Genomic DNA, 23,716 nt, shown 5'->3' on the forward strand with positions numbered 1-23,716 from the left:
TCTCCCTTCCCTCTGTGAAGCCCCCATCCCTGTTATCCTGCAGTGTTCTTATTCTGGATTTACTCATCCGCTCCAAAGGTCTCACTTGCCTTTGCCCCACCAAACAGAAACACACACTTAAAAACATTAATAGTAATTTAAATTAAAAAAATAAAACTCAAACCCCATTACTTCTGCCACTTCCACCTTTTCCTCCCTGATTTATTCCCAATAATAAAGCAGGCCATAAAGTTCCTGCAAAGTCTTTTTATTGTTGGTTATTTTTTATCCCCCAAAAAGAAGTGAAGTTCGTGGAGCAGAAATTGCAGTGACCCCTGCAGAGCCATTACCGATCACACTGACCAAGTCAATACCTTTCAGTCTGCATAATTACACCCCTATTGTGATTTACATTATTGAAGGAGAACAGGGATTGAGAAGGTGCATTTTGTTTGCTCTTACATTTCCTAAATTATTTATTCCCCCCCCCCAAACTTTACGGAATAAACATTTTTAAGGTCCTAATTCTAGTCTGACGTGGATTCACAAGGGATCTGCATCTATTTACTGCCTTGTATAGAAATTAATTCGCTCAGGAAGGTTTGCTACAGGATGAATAATTCATGGCAGAAGTGCCAGCTCGTACACTGATTGCATAAAAGTCCTGCTAGTGACTGGCTGCTACCAAGAAAGCTTTAATTTCACCTCCTCCTCTGATTTACAGTTGTTTAACCTTTAATTGTTGTACAAAATGAGGGTAAACTGCTACTTAAATTAGCACCTAATAACTGAGAACGTCTGGCACACAGAAGCTGTGGCTGACCAGGGAAGCAGAGCCCATCCCAGCTGGTCATCGTGCTGCGAGCAGGTGGAGCACCGGTGGTCGGGCTCTGTGGCCATCACCCTGCCTCTGGGCTGCTCCCCAACCAACAGCTCCTGCATGGGGCCAAACGCCTTTCCCCACTCCCCAGATGACTTCCAGTGGAAGCCCCAGTGTCACAAACCAACACGACTGAGAGGAGATGTCCTGAGGCTGGTCTATGGCTAGAGCCCAGAGGCGATGGGTGCACACGGTGTCCCCTGTGCAGCCTGGCACAGAGGCAGCAACCCAGGCACTAGTGTGGGTCCACAGGGACTCTGGCAGAGCCCCAGATCAAGGGCTGATGCTAAAGCACCACAGCACTGCCCCTCACCAAAACTTCCCACTCTAGACCTCGAAACTGGACTTAAGGCTCCAGCGGTGCCAAAGACAGACTTTTTGTTTGCCTCCATTCTGTGTTAGACCCCAACACATCCATATCCCTGGCAGGAGGCCACATCCAGCAGAAATTTAAAAAAAAAAGAAAAGAAAAAGAAACCTTTAAAACCACTTTGGCATTACATTTTCCAGTTTGACATGCGAGAGCTGCATTTGCACAGCCAAAGAGGTGAGAAACAAGTACTTATGAATAAAGACACGCTTTTAACAGCCTGCTGGAATACCCACTTCCCTCTAAGCTTAGCAGACATGTGCAAAAACAGCTCCCCGGGCTGAGAAGTGGCAGTGAGCACTCAACACAGCACTGACATCTATTTACGTGGTGTTAAAAATTAAGGGAATTATCACCTCCCCATCCCAGGAGTCCTGAACAACTTGCCAACTGCCCCAACTGTTCAGATGCCTGGCTGAGTTATATGGATCCTCCTGCCACGCTCTGGAGAATGGCTGAAATTTCAGAGGAACCACAAAGGTATCGACAGTGAGCTCTGAGGGTTCTGAAAATGCTGCTTTTAAAGGGCTTTGGAAAGGGAGTGGAATTCCTTGGACCAGGCAAAGGAAAAGCCTCTACACCTGGCAGAGGGCACAGAATCATTACTCCAGACTTGTGCTGTTTCCCTGTGGTGCTCCTGGTGCTGCTCCCATTGGCTCTGCTATCCCAGACCTTGGTTCAGGGTTTGGTTTGGGTCCTTATGGCAGTACCTGGTCCCAGACCCCGGTTGAGGGTTCAGTTTGGGTCCTGATGATACCACTCAGTAAGAATCCCTGTCTTGGAGAGCAGAACTGTGACCCAGCCAGGCAATGCTGATGCTGTGTGCCAACGGCTGAGTGTGCTGCCGGGAGGGAGGAACCCACCTACAAGTCTACCAAGCTGCACTGAGAAATTAAAGCACTTAATGAACAAAACCCTTGCAGACAAAGTGGAGTAAAGGAGGAGAAGGAAACCCTTTGGTAACGAGGTCCATGGGATGAATCCATCGCCTGTGTATCAGCTGATGTCAACGAGATGTCTTGAGGATGAGGCACACACGTGCTGGAGGGGAACTTTATCTAAGGTTTGGTCTCCAATGTCGGGTTGAATTCCTGACATCCTCTAGCCTGTGGGGCTATTTCTGCTGAGGAATGATAAGGACCACAAAAAAGGCCTGGAGAGAGAGCTCGTTTACCTGGAGACAATGAGCAGCAAAGCTGTAATTGTATAATCACCCTGCTGCATAACAAATCCACGCAGGCACCACGAGCAAGCAACTCTTGGTGGTGTAGCTTACACTGCTCTCAACACTGCATAATTAATGGGTATGAAGATATATCCAAAATACCACAATTCTTTTGTTACTCCAGAGCAGCCACGTGGGCTCCAGCTGATTTCCCACAGAGAGGGCCTCCAGGAGACAAAAAAATCCTGTGAAATATTGCCCACTTTGGGCAATCACGATGTCAGTTGATGTCTGGCTCCAGAACTCCACACATCCAACCCAGCTCCTTCCTACGAGCAACTGCGTACCACACAGCCCCTTCGAGCACACTGGATGCCTTGTGTGCTCCTCTGGAGCTCAGGCCACAGCTGCTAACACCTCACCTGTATCCCTGCTCCTTCGGGGACCGTTATCTTCCAGACGCAGTTGAGGCTGTTCAGGTAGGGCTCGGGGAAGCCGGGGGACAGGATGGTGCCCTTGCGCTCGGTCAGGTTCCCCCCACACGGCACTGAAAGAAGCACAGTGACACGGGAGGATGTCACACAACACCCCTCTCTTTACAACAAAACCAGCAAGCGGAACCGGCTCGGGATTAAGGAGTAGGATTTGTGGGAAGAACTCTCATTGGGGTGACTGCAAGATCCACTGGCAGCAGCTGCAGGGACCGGGAGGGGATTGTCCCTCTCTGCTCTGCACTCGTAAGGCCCCAGCTGGAGTCCTGTGTCCAGAGCTGGGGCCCCAGTACAGGAAAGATGTGGAACTGCTGGAAGGGGTTCAGAAGAGGCTACAAAGATGATCAGAGGGCTGGAGCAGCTCCTCTACGGAGAGAGGCTGGGCAAACTGGCCTTGTTCAGCCTGGAGAAGAGAAGGCTGTGGGGCAACCCCATTGCAGCCTTCCAGTCCCTGAAGGGAGCAGAGGAACAGGAGGGGAATCAGCTTCTTAAAGGGCAGAGACTGGCAGGACAAGGGGGCTGGAGTGAAGCTGGAGGAGGGAAGGGTGAAATGAGATATTACGGGGAAGTTCTGTACAGAGAGAGTGGTGAGAGGCATTGCACCTAAAGTTCCCACCACTGACTCCTGGAGCCGAGCAGAAAGGTCTGAAATGAGGCTATTTTGGGGTTTTGTTGGGTTTTGGGTGAGTCACATGGGTTTTTTTAACCACCCCAAAGGATTTAATTTCTTTTTCAAGCACCAATTACAGAACTCTTCTGCCTTTTCTCCCCTAAACCCACAGATACCTACCCACACAGGTGGGGACCGACACGTTCCACTGGGCCAGCGCCCCGGGCATGGTGAGGCACTCGATGCTGCGGGAGCCCTGGAGCGCGTAGCCAGCGCTGCACTCGAACCGCACCACCGCCCCCACCGCGAAGTCGCTGCCCAACCGCCGGCCGTAGCGGGGCTCCGGGACGGAGCTGCACTGGGTGGCACTGGTCCGAGGAACCGCTTGCATGGCAGGCAGGAGAAACCAGCAGGTGAGGGTGGAATCACAAAGGAAGAAGAACAAACAAAAACCAAACCACAAATAGTTAGAGCCAGCGGGTTGGGAAATACAAAGTGCCAAGTTAAGGAGCCGTTAAAAACAACACAGGAATCTGATTATACCCAATCCCCAGACATCCATACATGACCACTGAGAAGAAAAGGAAATAACATTTCATTGCAGCTCCTGAGAATTCAAGTGATACTTGAAATAACAGCAGCTAGGACATTAGAGAACCACGCGTGCTTTCTAAGATGAGACTGTTTGCCTTCAGAATACTTATAATCACACCAGAAAGGTCATTTCTAAATAGGGAAACCAAGGCATGCAGCAATGGCTTTCCAAAAAAACTTAGATTGCCACCTAATGCTAGAGCTTCAGTAGAAAAACCCTTTAGTGCTGCTGAGCCCAGCCTCGGAACTACAAAGGAGAGTGGTTTTAAACAATCTTCTTCAGGGTGGGAAGGGTGAGAGAAAGAAAAGGGGAATTTAAGTTGTGATGCTGCAGCGCCAATTGCTGAAATTGCCTGTGCTGCTGTTCAACACCAGGAACAACCAGCAAAGAAAGAAATGGAGAGGCTGACAGACAAGCGAGGGGGAAACCAGTCAAGGAAACGCCTGTTGCTGAGGAAGGAATCAATCTGTGTTTTCCTCTGAGTTGCTTTACAATTTATTAGTGTTTAATGCCCAGGCTGCTGGGAAGGGAAAACCATGGAGAGGATGAGCACGTTGGCTGTATCATTTGATTTTAATTGGATTCAGAGAGATGTCAAATGCCAACCCCACTGTCAAAGGCATCACGCTAAACGAGCGGCAAGAAGCTGAAGTCCCACGTGTGCCAGTGGTCTGGGGAGGGGAATGGAGAGGCAGGAAGAACCTGGCTGCTTGGGGCAAATCCCTGGCAAGCAGGTGACTCGTGGATCCACAGTCCTGCCCTGATAACCCCAGCTCGGCCTCTCTCCACACCAAGGACAGAGTTGTGCCCGTGTGCCCGACACTGCGGCTCCACTCTCCAGCTCTATCTCCTTGTGACCCGGCGCTTCCAGCTCCTTCACCTCAGGGAATGGGCCATGTGTGGGCATCGCTGGGAGGGAGAGGCTTTGGGACAGGGAGCTAGCTCCTTGTTTGTGGAAACAGGGGAGTAAACGCCATCACAGCCTGGCCAGGCAGATCAAAACCACGGCTGGCTCCTCCTTTTCCTCTGGCTTGCCAGGTGGTCATCACCAAACTGCATGCAGGTCCTAACTGCTGGGCAGCAGGGAGGAGCCAGGCTCTACTGATTTCATCAAAACCTTTGCTTGGCTGGAATCTTTAAAGATTTACTATCAGAACTACAGTTGTTTCACAATAATTAGGCAGAAACTCAAGAGGACGGATCTCTGGATACTCCAAAATCCAAACCATACTTCACTTCTCCCCCAGAGAAGGCACAGGGTGCCCCTGCCACCTTGTCCCCACTTGACAGCAACATGCTGGGCTGAAGCACGTGGGTGACAAAGCCCTTCTGTCTTCCCACCAGCCTGGGCATCCCTTTCTATTTCCTACTTGAAAATCTCTAAGTGGGACTTGCCCAAAGCATTGCAAACTGCTGCCAAAACGATCAAGGGGCCAAAGTTTGAGAGCAGGAGACCCAAGCAGAAGGATTTTACAGAGCTGCCAGACAACTGTTCAGCTGCTTACACCCAGCAACATGCTAAAACACTGGTGGGGAAGATTGTTTGGGTATAAACCCCAAGAACTCGCTTTGTCCTTGGGGCATGACTCAGTGAGATCCTGCTGACGCTGATCCTGGGACATGCCAGGGTTGAGGCTGAGTGAAAAGGGAAGGTCTGAACATCAAGTATCTACAAAAGCCAGGCAGTAAAGTTCACTGTCACTAAAATAATCTGCTGTGAGATGTCCTGGTGGGATGGGAAGCGTGCAGCAGGCGCCAGAAGCGCTTTGGTTTGGGATGTTTCATGACATCACTGTTATTTTGGACCATGAGCCTTGGGACATCTCCAGAACATGACTGTACTCACCTTGGTAGACAAAATGAAAACCTTTGGCTGTAGATTGACCTTTGGAACTAAATTTGATGAGAATCTGGTTGGTGGTAGCTAAGGGTAGTGATTCACCTAGATAAAACAGGAGAGACAGCTTACAGACTGCGACTGCACAGTGAGGTGCTCAACAGCAGGCTGTGCTTTTACCTTGCTTTTCCCAGCAGCAACTGGGACATGATCCCTACCTGTATGAGAGCCTGAGAGAGAGCTGAGGAGCCGGGAGTGCTGGTTGGGGCCATCATGGACTTCGATGACATCGTTGAGCGCCGTCTGGAAGAAGGCGAACTGCCCAAAGACCACTGCCAAGAGAGGGAGCACGGGTCGGGGCGGGCAGCAGGCTGGACCGTGCTGCCATCCCCACGCAGCCAGGGCCCAGAGCAGAGGCATTTCAGCTGCTTTTATCTCAGGAGCTTGGCAGAGATAAAGAGGGCCTGACTGACAGCCCTGGAAGATGGGAGCCCTTTATTTATCCACAAAGTAGGCACAACAGAAGCAGCAACCAGCCTCCCCCGTGTTCACTTGCCAGTACGCTTTAACACTGATTCATAGGCCAAAAGGGATTCTTGTATGAATCATCCCATTTGCCTGCCTACAGAACACAAGGTATATAATTTCACCAACGGATAATTATTATTTATTATTTGTATTGAACCCCTGGCACGCAGCTGGCTCCTGCTGGGGTGGGCATTGTACAGAACCTGAACAAAATAACAATCCCTGTCCTGAGGAACTTATTTTCCTAGATCAGCCCTCTCTGCTCAGGGAGGGTGGCTGCAGAGAGACGGCCCTCCCATTTTAACAGCAGTCAGTCCTAAGCCTGTCTACAGACCCCGTGAAGAAGGGAGCCATGTGGTGCTATGGGTCTTACTGCACACGCTGTAAATGCACCCTGGGGCAGGCAGAGGTCAAAAAAAGGGGAGAAAATCATAACAAGACGACCAGAACAGGTTTTTAATTACAGCAAAGAGACTGCAGCTATTTATCTTTATTTTTCAGACTGTAACAACAGGTTTTTTCCTCCCAAACCTGCACTAAGAAGGTATTTTTTCCCCCCTTCCCCTTGTCTCCTCTCCCAGCTTTGTATTTTCAAGCTGTAAGTGCCCAGTAGCACATTCACAATGTGAGAGGGGCCCTTGCTGTGAAATTCATCATCCACCAAGCTATGACATTTGATTCCTGCACACTCTGGTTTCCAGCACAGCTTTGATGCTGGGAACCACTGAAAAAGTTGACGGTAGCACAGCCTGCTGTACGCAGAACCTGAGAAGCGAAGGAGATGGGAAACGTGTTAAACATTCACTCCCAAGGCTTCTTCCTGCTTGTTTTTAATGGAGCTATTGAAAAGGAAGCAGGTGGGGAAGAGAAACTCATTTAGCTGTCATCCTACCCTAGGCAAGAGTCAGCCTTGCAGATCACGGCTGTCTAGCCCTCTGGTTAATCTGGTTTCGCGATGGTATCCAGATGGGCTATGGCAAAACAGGTGTAGGAGAGCAGTGTGGGGTTTTAGGCAGGTGGACCCAGGAACTCAGCTGTAACCCACACACACAGTGGCAGAAGGGTGACAGGAGCAAGCAAAGCTTGTAACTGACACCTGATCCTTCTTTCACACCTTGCTATCTCAGCAAAGGAAATCACAAACAGCCGAAAACACCGCAGGGACTCACTGGATCGATACCGTGCGCTGAGCAGCGGTTTTCAAAGAGCAGAATTTAGAGACCTTCACCTGCCAGAGCTGTCAGCACAAGTGTTCCTCGAGAACTTTAAATTCCCTTCAAACAAGGAAATATGTTAACCAATCCTAATATCCAGCTAGCTGCCTCAAAGGTTTCCACAGCGCTGCTCCTTCTTGCATTCAAGCTCTGACCGAAATTAAGCAGCGCTGGAGCCTGTGAAAAGAATGTCTGTCTGCTGAAAGGGATCTGGCTTCTGTTTCCTAGACTCACAGAGTGCTTTGGGGGTTAGATCTAGTGTTAAAATTGAACACACACGTTATTCAAAAACAAAAATTAGTCCTAGAGCTCCACGGCCCCACACCCACAAAGCTGTGGGCTCGTGTGCGGCTCCACACAGATTATTTAGCACCACACTTAGCGTGTGTTTATGGTAAATACATTTTGTAGTCTCAGAGGCCCTCTGAGGCTGCTGCTGGCATTAATCACCATGAATTATTTTTTGCTGATTTTTCAACTCTGCACGACTGGATGTAGAGCAGGGACAGGAAGGGGAATAGCACGACGGTGGGGTTTGTTTGGGTGTGTTTTCATCCCCTGGTTTTGATAAGATTTTGGAATTCAGAAGTTCCCACCACCCTTTCTGTCTGCAACAAAGTGTGAACAGCATCCAACAGTGCCACTTACTATCTTCCAATCTCCCTTATCACCATTTATACACACACTGCTTTGTTCAAACAAGGGAAAAAACAACCCAAATGAGGGAGTTGCCCAGACAGTGGGACAGACTTTCAGAAACCATCCCACAACGATACCGTAGTCCTTCGGCACAACAATGAAGTACAAGCAGACTTGTCCACTGGTGTAGTTCTGGGGATAATTCGGAGAGAGGACGACACCATCTGAGCCCGTGTACTGACCGCCACAGGGTGCTGTAAGAGAAAGGCAGGAGGAGATCACGGAGCCTGGACCTTCAGACCTTCTCCTGCTGCTCTGCTCTGCCCACGTGCTGCGGCGCTGAGCAACGGCAGCTGCCCCCAGCCTGATTCCTGCTTCAGGCACCGGCAACTCTTGCTGCAAGTTCTTATTAAGAAAAATAAGGCTTAGCCTAACCCGAGTTCATGCCTGCTTCACATTTAATTACCAAGACTGTGGCAAGGCTCAGGGATGCCACGTACAGTGATGTAGACTAATGTGCGATCTACACCGCTCTCCAACCTGACCTTAAAGCTCAGGACCTGACAGAATTAACTCCTCCACTTTCCACCCTTTCTCCAGCTCCAGTGGGAATGGCATCCTCCCCTTTCCACCTTTCCAAGTCAGGGATTTCATTCTTACAGTCACCACAGACTGACAGCTCTCTCTCAACTCACTCCTCAGATTAACAAGTTCCAACCGCAAACCCATCATTTAAACCATCTTCTCATTAAGCCAGAAAACAAAACAAAATAGCCCAGAACTCCTATGAAAAAAATACCTGTGCTTTCTCAGCTAACCCTGACCCTGCTCAGGAAAGCACATGCTTAAGGGCTTCAATTAGTGGGGAACAAGTTAAATGAGTGTTCACGCAGCTTCCTGAATCCAGCCCTGCATTAGGGACATGGGATTTGACATGCACATCATCTGTTGTGTCCTGCGCTCTGTCTCTCTCAAAAGAAGGTTCAAGAAACCTCCCATCAGTCAGCTCTTCCTGACCTCTGGGTGTGAAAAAAATAGAATAATGATGAAATGCCAAGAAAACCCCTCTCTGCCCCTCTGGCAGTGGCTGAACGCAGCAGTAACGTCAAGTTTATTATGCTACAGGCAGGTTGGTCCCTACTCCCCCTTCCCCTTGGGCCTTACCTGTGCAGGTGGGTCGAGGTTTGTTCCACGTGGGTTTCCCATCCCCTCCCATGACGCAGGTCAGCGTGGAGACCCCTTCGATGTCATAGCCACCGTCACAGTAGTAGGTGATCGTAGATCCCAGCTTCAGATCCGTCCCCACTCGAGTGCCGTTCTTAATCGCCCCGGGGTCGAAGCACGACTCCCGGGGGTTTTCTGGGAGAGAAAACAGCCAGGGCCTTTACTGCTCTGATGGGGCCCCTCTACAACTTTGGTCAAAGACATGTTTTTTTGGCTTTTCTCATCTGCCAATCTCTCTTAAACACATCACAAAGGCTAAACATTTCCATAGTTGTATTTCCAGTGTTCTCTCATGCTGCTGAACCTGGGGAATTACACGGGCCAGATTCTGGTCCAGATTATTCTCTGATGCTCAGCTCCAGCACAAGTGCCCAGGAAGAAGGAAGGCTGAAGATCCCACATAGATTTACCAGCACCCGAAATCCAATCCAGGAGGCGAAGCTGTGATTTAACCACCCACACTCCCGCTCCTTCCTTGCACAGGGGACAGGCTGCAAGGAACTTTGCAAACCAGGGTGTATCAACACAGGCTGAAGGCACACCCTGTCTCAGATGGGCCACATCTGCTCACGTCGTCTCCTCAGCACACCTATCATTCCCGGGGCTAGGAGCTGCCTGCTCTCACCATGGCAATCCCCGTGCCATGTGCTAGCTGGTTGACTCTCCAGATGTGCAGCATGGCTGCAATTATGGCAAAATGATTACAAGCAGTTAGACAAAATGAAGACATTTTTCTCTCTGTTCACTATGCCCTGCAGAGTTAAAAACCCCATTTACATATGAAAATTCCAGTAAAGACTACAGAGCTGTCAGGTCTTGGATATTTCCTTCCTTCTTCTTCTGAAGCCTTTTTTTCTTCTTTTTCCTTTTTTTTTTCCTTGTATTTTTTTTATCCCCCTGCATGAAATATAATTAGAGGCTTTGATTAATCCTGCTCCTTTGTCATTTGGAAATTGCTCATTAAAGATGAGGGCTTTTCTGAGAGCAGTGGATCTGTGAACAATTATAATGTGTTTAAGCATTAAATCATAGGCTTTTAGTTTTTGGGGAAGGGGTGAAGGGAGAAGCAGAAAACAGTAAAGCCCCCAGATCTTGCTTTTGTTTCCTTGTTTGCACTGAAAAAACAGGATTAGCTTTTCCTTCACACAACAGCTGTACCACTGGTGAGGGATCCAGGTAAACGGGGCACAAAAGGATGTGAGATGTTTCCACCCTGAGCTGCTCGAGGAGACCACTGGTCCCTGTGCCACCAGTCCCCTATTTTGGGAGGCCCAGGCTGCTCAACCTCGATGCTCCTCACAGACCATCATGTGCTTGTAGCATCAAACTTGAAATTCTGAAGCCCAGGGTTCCCCCCTGTGTTAGCAGCATTGCTGCAGGGACTTTGGACATGCTGCTTGTACTTCAAGCTGCCCCATTCTCCAACCAAAGAAGATGCTCCAGTTTATTTGGTCCTGGGAAAAGACACATGTACCTAGATAACTACCAGAGCTCTCAAAAGAGCTTTGATGGAGAAGATTCGGGTTCTAAGATGAAATGCTTCTGGGCATCACTCAGCCAGGGGACTGAAGATGAGCAGTGCAGTTGCATGTCCCAGAGCCCACTGGAGCACACAGCCCATCTGCAAGTGTAAATGCTCCATCCACTGTTTCAAAAAGACTCCTTCCCTCTGCAAGTCATCGTTTCTCAGCATCACTAATACTCATTCAACCCTTCCACACAAAAGCTGCACCCAACAGCTTCCTTCTGACCACTTTATGCCTCTCTTGTTATTTCCAACAGTCTCACTGCCTTTCATCTACCAAGTTGATGTGGCTTCAACCTGTCAGTCAGCCTCCCACCCGGCTGTCAGATGCCTTAGCCATGTGCTTGATCTCAGCCTCTGCTCTTGCTTTGAGAGCTCCTGACATCCAGTCGCTCTGTTGACTGCTGAAAAATGGGTGGGGGGGTGATTGCTGAGCAACAGCCCTGCTGCTTTGGTTGTGTTTTCCTCATTGACTGTTCCTCTGTTCCCTGGAGGGTCTGTGCCTCCAGGGACACCACTCACCTCAGAGGACAATGCATCCTGACACTCTAGTCCCACGCATATCTCTGGCTGAACACTCCTCTGCAGAGGAGCCACCCCGGTGAGCCTCAGCAGGCTACAAGGGGAGGTGATGGGCTCAGCTTTCTGGAAGTATTTGGGTGAGTGGTGACAGCAAAAGGTTTGTAGAAGGATGTGGGAAAGCCTCAGCTTTCCCAGCCTTCGGTTTACGAGGCTATGAAGTGAGGACAGCATGGCTTGCTCAGCTAGAATTAACATTTTATTTTCACTCAGACACTTCAGGAATCGAGGACTTTACCCTGATGTCCCAATTAACACGGATTCAGGCTGCCAAGAGTCAAGACCAGTGCCATAAGAACTGGCTCATTAGTCCACAGAAAGCAGAATTTTCTGTGATTCCTCTCTCCTTTCCCAAGGAAAACTCAAAGCCTGGAGGAGCTCCTAGACCAGGAGGTCAGGCTTTCATCTGCATGTCTGAGAACAGCTTCACCAGAGAGCAGTTGTCCGCCCAGAACATCTGTGCACATGTGCAAACCTTTAGTAAGAACTAAGCCTTAAAAAGCAACCCCAGGAGAGGTTGTCTAGAAGCCAGGGCTGCAGTTTTGGTTGGGTTTTTTCCCCACAACACTCATCACACACTGAAGACAGGACAAAGAACATCAGGATTTTGAAGACAGGGTGCACAAATGTTACCTTGGTTGAAAAGACAATGTATGCAGAGATACCAAGTGAAAACCCTTAGTTTCCTGTACTCTTTTAGCAACTACTGGAACAAGAGATGAATTCTAGGTGTATTTCAAGCCACCTCTTCCCTGGGTTTTGTAACCGTCTTCCCTATTCTGTAATCAAGAACATCGGGTCCCCCTTAGCACTGGCAGACTGGGGCTGGGCTCAAGTGAATCTGCCAGGAGCACAGCTCACTGCTCTCACAGAAACCACACCGTTACCTAAGCTGATGCTGCAATCACGCGCTTAGTTAACGATTATGACTTGAACAGAGTTTAAATGGGATCCCTGGGCATTTCCTCCTTCTCCTGAACCCAAAAATCTCCTCCCTACTGCCAAGCCATCCCAAGAAGCAGCTCCTTCCCAGCTGAAATTCCAAACTGACGTTGCCCCTGACCCTCTGAACCATTCCAAGCCGTTCCACAGATGGAACCCCAAGCTCGGTCACTGTGCATGGGGGAAGCACACTTACAGCATCTTTGCTAGTAACCTTAGCTTGATTTTCCATTCTGCTTCACAGCTGATGGTGCATCACGGGTGCAAAGCAGAAGGGACATGTTCATCTATCAGAAACCCTTCTAGTGGGCTCCATCAGTGTAGCTAAGCTGGGAAATTGCCCGGCTGAAGATCTGCCCTCAACCCCCCTTTCTACAGCATCGCTGCATTCCCACTTCACTCTCGCTGCCACACTCTATGCAAAACCTGACATAATAAAAGCCAAATTCATTCTTCTCTCTCTGTTTTCTCCATTCCTCCTAGCCCCAGAGGACAACTTTCTCTTGAAGAGCCATTGCCCCTGAAACAATTTCAAATGAAGTGCTGCGGCTGTTTGAAATTCACCCGACACACCATAGCTGCAGGCTAGAGCACAGTCCCAGTCCCAGAGAAGATGCAGGATTTCAAGGAGGGACTGACAGATGGCTGCTTTACCTTTTTTTTCCCCCCCAAAAAACATTACCAAAAGAGGACTACAAAGCCCCTGGTAATTAACAGCACTTCGCAGGCGGCTGACACAGGTGATATATGGTATGTAAGGAGCTACTGGGGCAGAAGCCTACGTGGGCTGCAGCCCTGACCAAAGCCAAGGAGACGGCTGGGAGAAGGACTGTGTCTTTGAACTGTACTTGAGATCCCTCAGTGGCAAGGAGCTGAGCTCGGCATTTGATTTCCTTTCACACACGCTCCCCCCCTGCATTTCTTTTCTTCTTCCTTCCATTCCCCAAAGTTCTATTTTCTGCTGCTTCTCCGACTTGAATCCCAGGTTCCTTTTAAAGTGCAGGGAAATTAATGAGCGAACTGAAAGCCTCATTCTTTCCTCCCAGCAGTTTGGCTTTGTGGGAAGGACGTAGGCGCGATTAACACTGTAGGACTGTTTAGGAGGAAAACGCATCACACAACCACCCTAATTTAATGAGATTTCATTTGTTAACTACTTTCTGGCTGCCCACAAAGGAAGGGGGGGGAAGAAGAAAACCCAAGACTTCATTTTCAGTAAAATTAATTCTAACGAGAGCAGAGAACTACAGATCTCTTGAACCTGAAGCAGCACTAATTGTCTCTGTCTTATTATTTCATAACTTTAACTAGAGGGAAACCCATCTGAGCAGCGTCACCAACAGGAATTGCTGTTTCACCGTTAATTAACCTCCGGTCAGGTAAATTCCAAAGCAGGAACCACAGACAGAGCACAGGAGGAGGGAACTGCCCCAGCACAGAGAGGAGGCGGCACCAGCCGCCCATCAGCTCTCCCCAGAAGCTCTTGCTGCTCCCACACACACAGTTGGGCCAACAAGACTCAACAGCCTGTTTCGCAGCACGCGCCACGGCGGCACAGCCGCCTCGCGCAGTGGCACGCATCCAGCAGTTCTGAAGCCATCAACGCTTTATTCCCACACTGCAAACTAGGCCCTGAAGGCCAGAGCAAACCTGAAGAACCATTTCTTTCCAGCCCTGGGTTTTTTTCCCCAGTTTTTAATCCTTTCCCCTGTTCTGCACAGCCCTGGCTCATCAGATCTGACTTTTCAGAAGTTCTTTTCTATTTTCACTACAGTTTGTAACAACTCCATTCTCCCACCTACTCAATGCACAAACAAGTAACACGCTCTGCCAAAGCCTTCCTTGTTTTCCCCCCAGCTCCCAGAACAGCAGTGCCAGGTCTGTCACTTCTCAGCTTGCTCCATCAACAGAGCGCTAAAAGCACCCCGGGAAAACTCTAACCACTGCCCTTGTCTCTCACCATTAGAGCTGAAGCCACCACAATGTCCTACTTGCTCCTCAAGCATGAAAAAATGAAGCCACTGCTCTAATAAACACAGATACCTGTGAACAGAACGAACTGTGTTAATCTTCCTAAGTATCACAAGATGGGTACACAGATGTTTTAGAATCCCAAGTGAAGCAGAACACACAGATTTGAGAAGAGCTCCACTGACTCAAGAGTGCTGAGCATCCACCTCCAAGAGCCTTCATCTCTACATACAGCCACCCAATCATCTGGCACACTCCTGGATGACAGTATCAAGAATTCAGACTGAGATCCTGTAATGGATGGGTACATCTGCACCTCCTTTTCTCGGACAAAACTGCTCTTGCTGCTAAGGATAAATCTTAAATCCACGGCAATGTGGAGTATTCCCAATGACCAGCTAGCAGTTCAGCTCTGAAAGTTCACATCTGCAATGGAGCAGCACGCTCTGCTCACTGAGGAGAAGACAGAGCTATTTAAATGCAGTGTGGAGCAAGGAAGATTATACAGAATTCAGCCTAGGCATAAATATGTATTTCCTTGGAACGTCCCTTGACTTTTTTTAAAGACAAAAGATGTAAAACCTTTCTTTCTTCTCCGTTAATGAAAGCCCTGCATAGAAGCAGCCAGATGTGACTGATGCTCAGCCACGTGCCTGTCCTTTTATTCTGCTCTTACCTAGTTTACATGCGCTGGCCCTTCTGCCAGCCTCCAGGATCCCCTCTCCAGCTCCCAATTTTCCCTCCCATGCCCCTTAAGGGGCTTTGGCAGTAGCAAAACAGACTGGAGGATTACTGTCTGAAGAGAGGTTCCCACAGGGGCTAGAGCTTCTCCCCTTTGGGTCACGTAGGTGGTTTAACTTAAGAGCAAGAGCAGGTGAGATCCAGCTGGCTAGGGGCACCCCAGACGGCTCTTACCTGTGTAGTCAATGACAAATCCGGTGTTGCTGACTGAGGCATCGCTCCGGAAGGCAAGGAAGAGGCTGTTACTGCTGCTCTCGATCCTCTCGGGTAGCTGGGACCCATAGAAGCTTCCGATCAGCGGGCTGAGCGAATCGGGGCCATCGTAGATGTGAAGGAAATCATAGCCAGGCTCCAAGCTGAAGCTGCAAAACCCAAGGAAGAGTGTTTCAAGCATGAGCTACGGCAGCCCCTGGAGAACACCAGAGACCGTGGTCTTGAGGGCTGGGTGGGCACGTGGCTGAGAGACTGCTGCTGCCCAGCCCAGCCCTTGGCCAAGCACAGGACGCTGCCATCTCTGCTCCATGCACAAGGAACCAGGCACCAGTTTCCCATGCCACACCAGTCACCTGGCTGTGTCCCACAGAAGCCAAGTGGGGATGGAAGAGGAGCTGCAGCTGGGATATGTGTATGCTCCCCAAATTAAGGTAATGCCTGAGAGCAGATGAGAGTCCTATGGGTTGCGTTTGGTTCCTTCGGAGAGGAAAGGATCCCCGTGCAGACCCAGCTCGCCCAGGCAGTGCCCCCACCACCGGTATCCCCTCCCTGTCCTCACAGGCAGCCGCAGAAGTGGGACCAAGGAACTCTCAGATACATACGTATTAAATACCAGGGCAATGACATAATCAGGAGAGACAGTCAGCTTCCAGTCACACTCCTTCCCCGGCGGGTAGGGCTCCGGGTACTGCGGGGACAAGATCACTCCCGCCGGTCCTGTCAAGATGCCGCCGCAGGGAGCTGAAGGCAATCAAGGAAAGGGATGAGGCTTTGTCATAGAGAAACTTGAGAAAGGGAAGATGGGATACAGAAAGGAAGAGAGAGATGGACACAGAAGGGCACAGAGAGGCAGTTAGCACGGCTGTTTGATATTAAGACAGGTATTACAAGAGCCTGCAGCACCCTTAACAGAGATGAGGGCTCTTACTCCAGGCAGGGTGCACACACGCTATTACCATCCTCCTAAGATGTACATGTGGGTAACCAGAAGGAAAGATGCTTTATGCTTTCCTGCTGCATTTATTTAGCCAACTCCTGGTCCAAGTCTGGATAGCTGCTATGTAAGAGAAAACATGTTGTCTGGGTGTAATGGCCTGATCGTGTTTATTACAGCCACCACCACGTTAAATGCCAAGCTGATTGAAAAATCAATTATTACTTTTTTAAGGCTGAGAGTGCCTGCATGTATTTCCAGTGCAGCAAATACTCACGACTGATTTATTACTGCCAGCCTTTCTGCAGCCCCTTGGACAAGGGCTGATGCTCTCAAGACTCCCCTTGTTGCTCAGATCCTCCAAGATTTAGGAAGGGGAGAGAGAGACAACGAGGAGTGCTGGTTGTGTTCAATTCAGGTGCCTGGCACCAGCCAGCCTACAGCAATGCAAGCACTGGCTGGGAAATGAGCTAGCATGGGACAGAAATAACACTACAGACCTTGGAAGGATCCTTCACATGAAGGAGTCAGATCCTGTGGGCTCTGCTAAAGCCCTGCAAATACACAGGAATCCCCAGATCCCAGGTAAAACATAGTGGGGCTGCTCTCTAAAGATCCCAGCACAGACTGAACTAGAGACTCTTCTCCAATGCCCAAAAGCAACTTGTTCAGTCAAGTCCTGTGCTGTGGGTTCCTGCAGGCACGGAGAACTTATCCCACTAGGACAGGCCAGGAAGCACCAGCACAGACAGCAGAGAGTTTGGTAAGAGTCAGCATAAACCCACGGGAGAACCACAAGCACCTATTCTGTGTCCTTCTACCTCAACCTTCAGGGTGTGTGCCTCTTCCAGGCCGTACTCAGGGGAAACTTCAGAAGAAACTAAAGCCCACGGACTCATTTTTGAGAAGCTGAAGGGAAATGACTGTTCAACACCCCCTGATTTCTTTGAAAATCCCACCCAGTGTCTCCAAAGGATTGAAATTAGAAACTGGTCCAAGCCATAGCTGTTTGGAGCTGGGTCAGGATACAGACTTCAAATGCCCCAAATCTCCAGGGGCTGTTTGAGCTGAGGCTCCAGTTCAGCCCACATTGTTCAGGGACTGCTGAAGTTGTACAATAACGATGCGAAAATACATTTGAAATGCTAAATACAAACATAAATTCCATCCCTACATTAAAGCCTGTTCTCCAATGCAGCCCTAACTAGCCTGTTACACAGTGACTACACCACTGATATCACCCAGCCACCGATTGTTCCTCCAAATCCTCTGGCACCGAATAGAGGGAAGGAGTAAAACACTGCTTTCAAGTTTTTCCCAGAGCTTATGACTCCTGGCACAAGGCTGCCCAGGCTTCTGTTCCAAACAGCCCCAGCACAGTAATGCCAAGTCAAATTGGAGACGACCCATGGGAATTCTCCTCGCACCGAGATGAAGCCACTGGCTACGTTCCTCTGGAAAGGACTGAGCACCCAGCTTCTGGTGTGAAAGACACTCAACAGGAGAATGACATGCAACAATCTGATTTAGTTATAGCTCTGGGAAGACTAAAAAGACTGTCTCTACCAGGCTGAAAAGGTGCCACACTAGATCATCAAGACAGTCATTCAGAAACCAAGTTATCCCATGGGGAGCATAAATCCTGCACGTGCTGTAGACGTTTCCTATCTGGCTTTAAATCAGGTGTTAGAATCAGAATTAACTGATTTTTCTTGCTTGGGATAACAGTGCATAAACAGGAACAGAGGTTACAGGGTATGTAATTTGCAGCTAGCATTTAATTGGCCAACAAATTTGATGTTTATTGCTCCTATGTGCTTAGCATGACTATTTTTATGTGTTCTGGACATACTAAAAAGAATCCCTTTTATGAGCTTCTTTTATTACTTTATGAGCTCAAAGAAAATGTCAGGTAGTTCTTTCTCGTGACAGAATTTGCTGTCTCCTCATGCAGAAATTATTCACCCATGACCCCAATCCTCTCTCCCAACCTGAGTTTTAAAGGACCCTTTAATTTCAACTTGTCAGGTTAAATACCATCACTTACATCGCATTATGTGCTACGAGCTTCCAGCATGGACTAGATTCTCCCTGTCCCAGACACTCTGGGGATACACCTAAAAAGCAGTTCTATGAGACAGCAACCTGAGATAGACATATATATATATATATACACACACACACCTTGTCATACACCTCTCTGAACCAGATGGGACTTGTCCCCTTTGGATACCTTGCCATGGAACAGGGCAGAGAAGCCAGTACAAGGGGAGGATGGATGAGTGCTCATACCTGTGCAGGAGGGAGGGTCTGGCTGCCAGAAAAACCTGTTCTCAATCTGCACACAAGTGATTTTGGCCTCCCCTTGCAGAGCATATCCTGGATTACACTGGAAGACGATGGAGTCTCCTGCCTCTTTGCTGTCACCACTCCGGCTCCCGTTTTGGGGAATTCCTGGGTCATTGCAGGAAGTGGCAGTAGAAACTGGAAGTATCCAAAAATATACGTTTAATATATATAATTAATACAGGCTTACAGCACCAGCTGTACTTAGACTCTGTCCTTAAAGACATATCCAAGCAATAACTTCATTCTCCCTCTCTCCTCCTTCTGTATCCCTTAAAGTCACCACACAGACAAAACCTGGCATTTACTTTGCACTGAGCATCTGCCACTCCAGCTGGTAAAGGCTCTGGGGACCTGCAAGTTCAAGTGCACTACACAGAGTGCAAGTTTGATGTATAATTGTGCACATGCACATTTACTTAATAAGCCTAGACATCCACTGATCTTACATGGCATTTCTGTAGAATTCTGTGTCAGACACAGGCTGCAAAATAAACAAATCCACTAGCACTTTTCACTTCCCTGAAGTGGCAGAGCAATTTAGCCTTTAGCCCTGTGAAGCATCAAGCCTGACCTTTCCAGAAACACACGCTTGTCCCTCCCAGTCTCACTGCTGTGTCCCTCTGAGGCGTGTGATGACCCCTCACAGCTCCTTCCCAGCTGGGGGTGGGCAGCACAGCTCCACCGCTGACCGAGCTCAAGGCCTGTCAATGCTGCAACTACTGAACAGTACTGGAGTAATAGAAGTTTTGCAAGCTTATATAGATCATTAAAGTTCACAAGATCCGAAACTGTATCCTTCTGAGCTTAGGCCTGACGACTTAGTCACACCTTGTGAACAAAGGCTTTGAGCAGAAGCATTCAGTAAAGACCAGCTCCGTATCGGGCAGTGGAGCAGAGCTTATTTCCTGCTAAGTTGATGAGAGTCTATTACACCTAGGCAGTTTAGAGCAAGCTCTTCTTAAAAGAGCCAGAGGAAATCCCCCTCTCTCTCTGTGCCACTGGAGATAAGCAAGTTAGCAGCCCGCTCTGGCTGTCCTGGACAGCTGAGACACAAGTCTGGTGAAGGAAAAGCAGAGCTATGCCTGGTGACACCGTCTCAGAAGGTGTTGTACCCAGCAGAAACTCTTCCCAAAGAGCTGGCCTCCTCTCCAGCACCCAAACAAAAAGCTATGGGCAAAAGCTTGGGAGAGCCAGCAATGCTTAGATGTGGCTGAGTCCCCAGAAAGCCGTGTCACCATTCACCCAACAGCCCCCAGTTCATTACCATCTCCAAAACAGGCATCTACTGGTCGGTTACTGGACATGTCAGCGGAGGAGATGTTTCATCCTGGAAACATCTGTGCCATCAGTACTTTGTAGATGTGAAATCTGAGATCCCTTCTCAGCAAAGCCAGGTTTGGATGGTGCTGAGGACGCAACACAAAGCCTACCTGAGAACTGAACTGCAAAGCCCTGCTTGCTCGTGAAGAAGTCAGTGTTGAACTGAAGGATGACAGAGTTGAAGGTGCTGTGGACATCACTGGGTAAGCCAGACCCGCTCATCTCTTTTAGGAGGATGCCGTTCTCCACTGGACCATCCCAGATCCTCAGCACATCGTGGAACTCCTCGGTGTGGAACACCATGAAATGGAGCCTGTGTGGCAAAACGAACTGCAAGTCAGACCAGGAGCTGAGCTCTGCCTTTTCTCCTGGAAGGGCCAGAAATGTGATTGGTACCAACCTAAGGTAGCTTGGCCCACAAGGAACGTGTTCTCTCTTGCTGTCTGCAACTCAGCTTGGACAAAGCACGTTGCCCCTTTACCAAACTTTGTCCTTAAAAAAGCCAGGAGCTCTCACATCACATGCCAGCCTGGTAACACACATCCATAAGCAAAACCCACCTGAGTAACAGATACTAATGTTTTCTGACAAGTTGGATCCCCTTTGGTATTCTCCCCTGAGCAAATAAAATGACTGCTCTCTCCTAAAAACCTTGAGAAACACAGTAAAGGTCCAAAAGCCCATCATGAGCAGCAGCTATGTCCCTAGCCAGAATAGCACTGCGTGTTGTCCCACACCAAAGGTGCTCGGACACCGTGGTGAGCTGCTGTCACAAACAAAATCCTTGGTCAAAGACATATGGGGACCCTGCAGCGGAGGCACAGGGGCTGTGGAGGAGAGGATGGGACTGTGCCTGCAGTTTCACTGAGCTCTGGAACAGATAAACACTGAAGTATCAAGAATCTGAATGAGCAGAAAACGTGCTGGGGTCCCTTCAGACACCTCACATACACCCACCCAGTTCCTACACTCCCCCTGTGCTGCACATGGCAACAACCTTGGCTGTCCTTTTGCTTTTTTTGGTATCCTGCAAGGAACAGCTTATTGTCCAGAGCCAGCATCTCCTGATAAAACGCATTGATTTTTGTTACCTCCACTCAGATCAGAGAATGTGCTCCTGGCACCGAGCTAATTGTATCGGGGTCGGGGGGAAGGAAACAACCAGCATCACTCAAGTCAAATGGCATCATGCTGGAAAAGAAACCCTTACCAGGGTGGTAACGGCCCTGGAGGTTAATAAAAGGGGCAGAAAAGGGTGTGTGGGATAGTGGCAAATAGGTGGGGGCAAATTCTGCACACTGGATTGCAGCGACTCCGAGGGTCTGGGAGATCCCAGTGTGACACTTCCCTCCTCCCACCCTGGGCTGGGGAATCACAGAATCACAGAGGTTGAAAGGGACCTTGAGACATCATCAGGTCCAACCCCCCACCAGAGCAGCTCCTCAGCTCATATTGCACAGGTCGGCATCCGGATGGATCGTGAATATCTCCAGAGATGGAGACTCCACACCCTCCCTGGGCAGCCTGTCCCAGGGCCCTGTCACCCTCAGTGTGTGTATCACACTGCACTTCTCCCCACCAAACCAACCCCTGATGTGGAAGGATGCAAAGCAGATGGATCCAGGCTTTGCAAAGAGCTTTGGGATCCTTCAAGATCGGAAAGACCATCTAAGCCTGAGATACCATCATTATTACTGGTACTGCCAAGGGAGTTATCAACGACAGGCTGTGATACATCAGTCCCTTCCACTCCTCACTTAAAACACCATCTGAAGAGAAGGAGTTTAATTGCCTCTGTTTTTCACTGTCACGTTATCACTGGGGGAAACACGACCCAGCACAAGGAAATCAGGCTAACAGAGGGGTCACTGGAGGCATGCCACTCAGAAACAGGGACAGAGCTCTATACACTGCACTGAGGAAAGCTGCAGAAACAAAACAGTCAGGTACTGGGCTTAAAACCCCGACAGCCCACGGAGGAAAACAAGGAAGCATTTGCTTGGCTGCTTTCCCATTTATCCGGGGCAAACACAAACACATCAGGTAGGACCATAAAAGGAGAAAAGGAAAAAAAAAAACATCCCTCCCAACCCAAGCCCACTGCGATGTACTCAGCAGCAGAATGATGTCTGCAGAATCCGACAGAAACCAAAAGAGCTGAATCAGAAATCTAGCAGAGTCCTTGAGCAAAGAGAAAATAGCTGGAGAGGAGTTAAACTGGCATGGTCAAACCTGCCTGGCTAAACCAGCGTGGTTAAACTCAGCTACTGGCACCTGGCCCTCATGATGTTTGCTCCCAGGTGAAGAGGTTCTAGTCAGCCAAAACCACTAGAGAAAACTCATTGCTGAAGACCTTGGAAATGGGGAGATGCTGCCAGAGAGCACCCTGGGGTGGGGGGACACCCCAGGACTGCCACACAGCACCAAGGCTGCCCACACTGACTCCCTCCTCCCCGGTTCTGGGGCAGTGACTCGCAGGCAGGCTTCACCACCGAGCAGGTAACTGGATGACAGGGGGCAAAGCAGAGGTTGTCTGACACCACTTGGTTCAGGACTCCAGTGGGATACCTGATTTTATTGAGAAAATTGGTGTGCTCTGGAGCAAGTCAATCTGTTCCACAGGCACACCTGTCACCAAACAGCATGGATTCATCAGCCTGAGTCCATTCCCAGCAGGACTTTAAGACAAGGTCTAAGCACTGGTTTAGCAGACAATGGAGAGGAGTGGAGTTTAATTCTGGCACTCTGATAATCCCAATTTCATGTGTGAAAACGCAGCAAAAAGCAGATCAGGAATTGTGGCACTCACTTGATAAATAAATATATATATGTGAGAGCAGGAAAGTTCTCCCAGCTTAGCAACGAGCCAAGAGGAGGAGAGACCAGCTCTGCACCAGCAATCTGTATCATCTCTGGTGAGCCACTGAGCCCAGCCCTTCAGAAATCACCCCCACATCCCGACTGCCCAACCTGAGGCTCTTTCTGCTGCTGTTCCCCATCCAAGCTCTGGCAGCCCTGGCTTGGCTCTGCTCTGCAGGAGGCTGGGCTCCCATCTGGAGCTGGCGGTAGCCGCCGCGCGTGGCTCAGCACCCTGGGAATGCCACACAGCTTGCACAAAGCCAGGGCTCTCTCACACCAACAGCACTTTGCAGGGCTGCAGGCTCTCCCTCTAGCCCAGAGAGGGTTCCCAAACTGAAGAGCTGTTGAATGTTACATCCCTAGAAATCTCCAAGGAAGCAAACTGGAGCTTCCCAATATTCTTGCTCGTCCCTCTAATATGAGAGTGAAAAATGAAACCTGTGCATTAACACAGGATTAGCAGCATCATCAAACTCTCTTACAACACCAAGGTCACCACTACACAACAAAACACCACTGCCACACATCCGTGGGTACTCAGTGCACAAGCAGTACTCACAGGCAAGGATGGTTCCTCTCCCAGCACACCCTCCCTCCTCCGCCTCTTCCCAGAGTCTCACAGAGAAGCCAGGTCACCTCAGTGGATATTTTCATGTGGTGTGCACACGTGTGTTTGCACACATACACCACGAATCCCCTCTCAGAGTGCAACCCTCCAACTTGCATGGCAACGGCGCACAGGGTAATTTTT

The 23,716-nt window shown here is 49.3% G+C and overlaps 1 protein-coding gene across 1 annotated transcript in view; it reads right to left on the reverse strand.

Annotated features, from left to right (window-relative positions):
- The window catches only part of CSMD2 (CUB and Sushi multiple domains 2), a gene marked incomplete at both ends in the record, with an annotated part of 270,482 nt that overhangs the window by 60,725 nt on the left and 186,041 nt on the right, over positions 1 to 23,716 (reverse strand). Inside the window, 10 exons of the mRNA XM_084274397.1 lie at positions 2,817 to 2,941; positions 3,676 to 3,879; positions 5,937 to 6,032; positions 6,146 to 6,259; positions 8,446 to 8,562; positions 9,473 to 9,667; positions 15,465 to 15,652; positions 16,106 to 16,244; positions 18,730 to 18,921; positions 20,217 to 20,419. Coding sequence (XP_084130523.1) covers positions 2,817 to 2,941; positions 3,676 to 3,879; positions 5,937 to 6,032; positions 6,146 to 6,259; positions 8,446 to 8,562; positions 9,473 to 9,667; positions 15,465 to 15,652; positions 16,106 to 16,244; positions 18,730 to 18,921; positions 20,217 to 20,419 — 1,573 coding nt within the window. The remainder of the gene's footprint in view (positions 1 to 2,816; positions 2,942 to 3,675; positions 3,880 to 5,936; positions 6,033 to 6,145; positions 6,260 to 8,445; positions 8,563 to 9,472; positions 9,668 to 15,464; positions 15,653 to 16,105; positions 16,245 to 18,729; positions 18,922 to 20,216; positions 20,420 to 23,716) is intronic.

Source organism: Gallinula chloropus (genome assembly GCF_964237585.1).
Source record: "Gallinula chloropus genome assembly, chromosome: 22".
In the NCBI taxonomy this organism is placed as follows: domain Eukaryota; kingdom Metazoa; phylum Chordata; class Aves; order Gruiformes; family Rallidae; genus Gallinula; species Gallinula chloropus.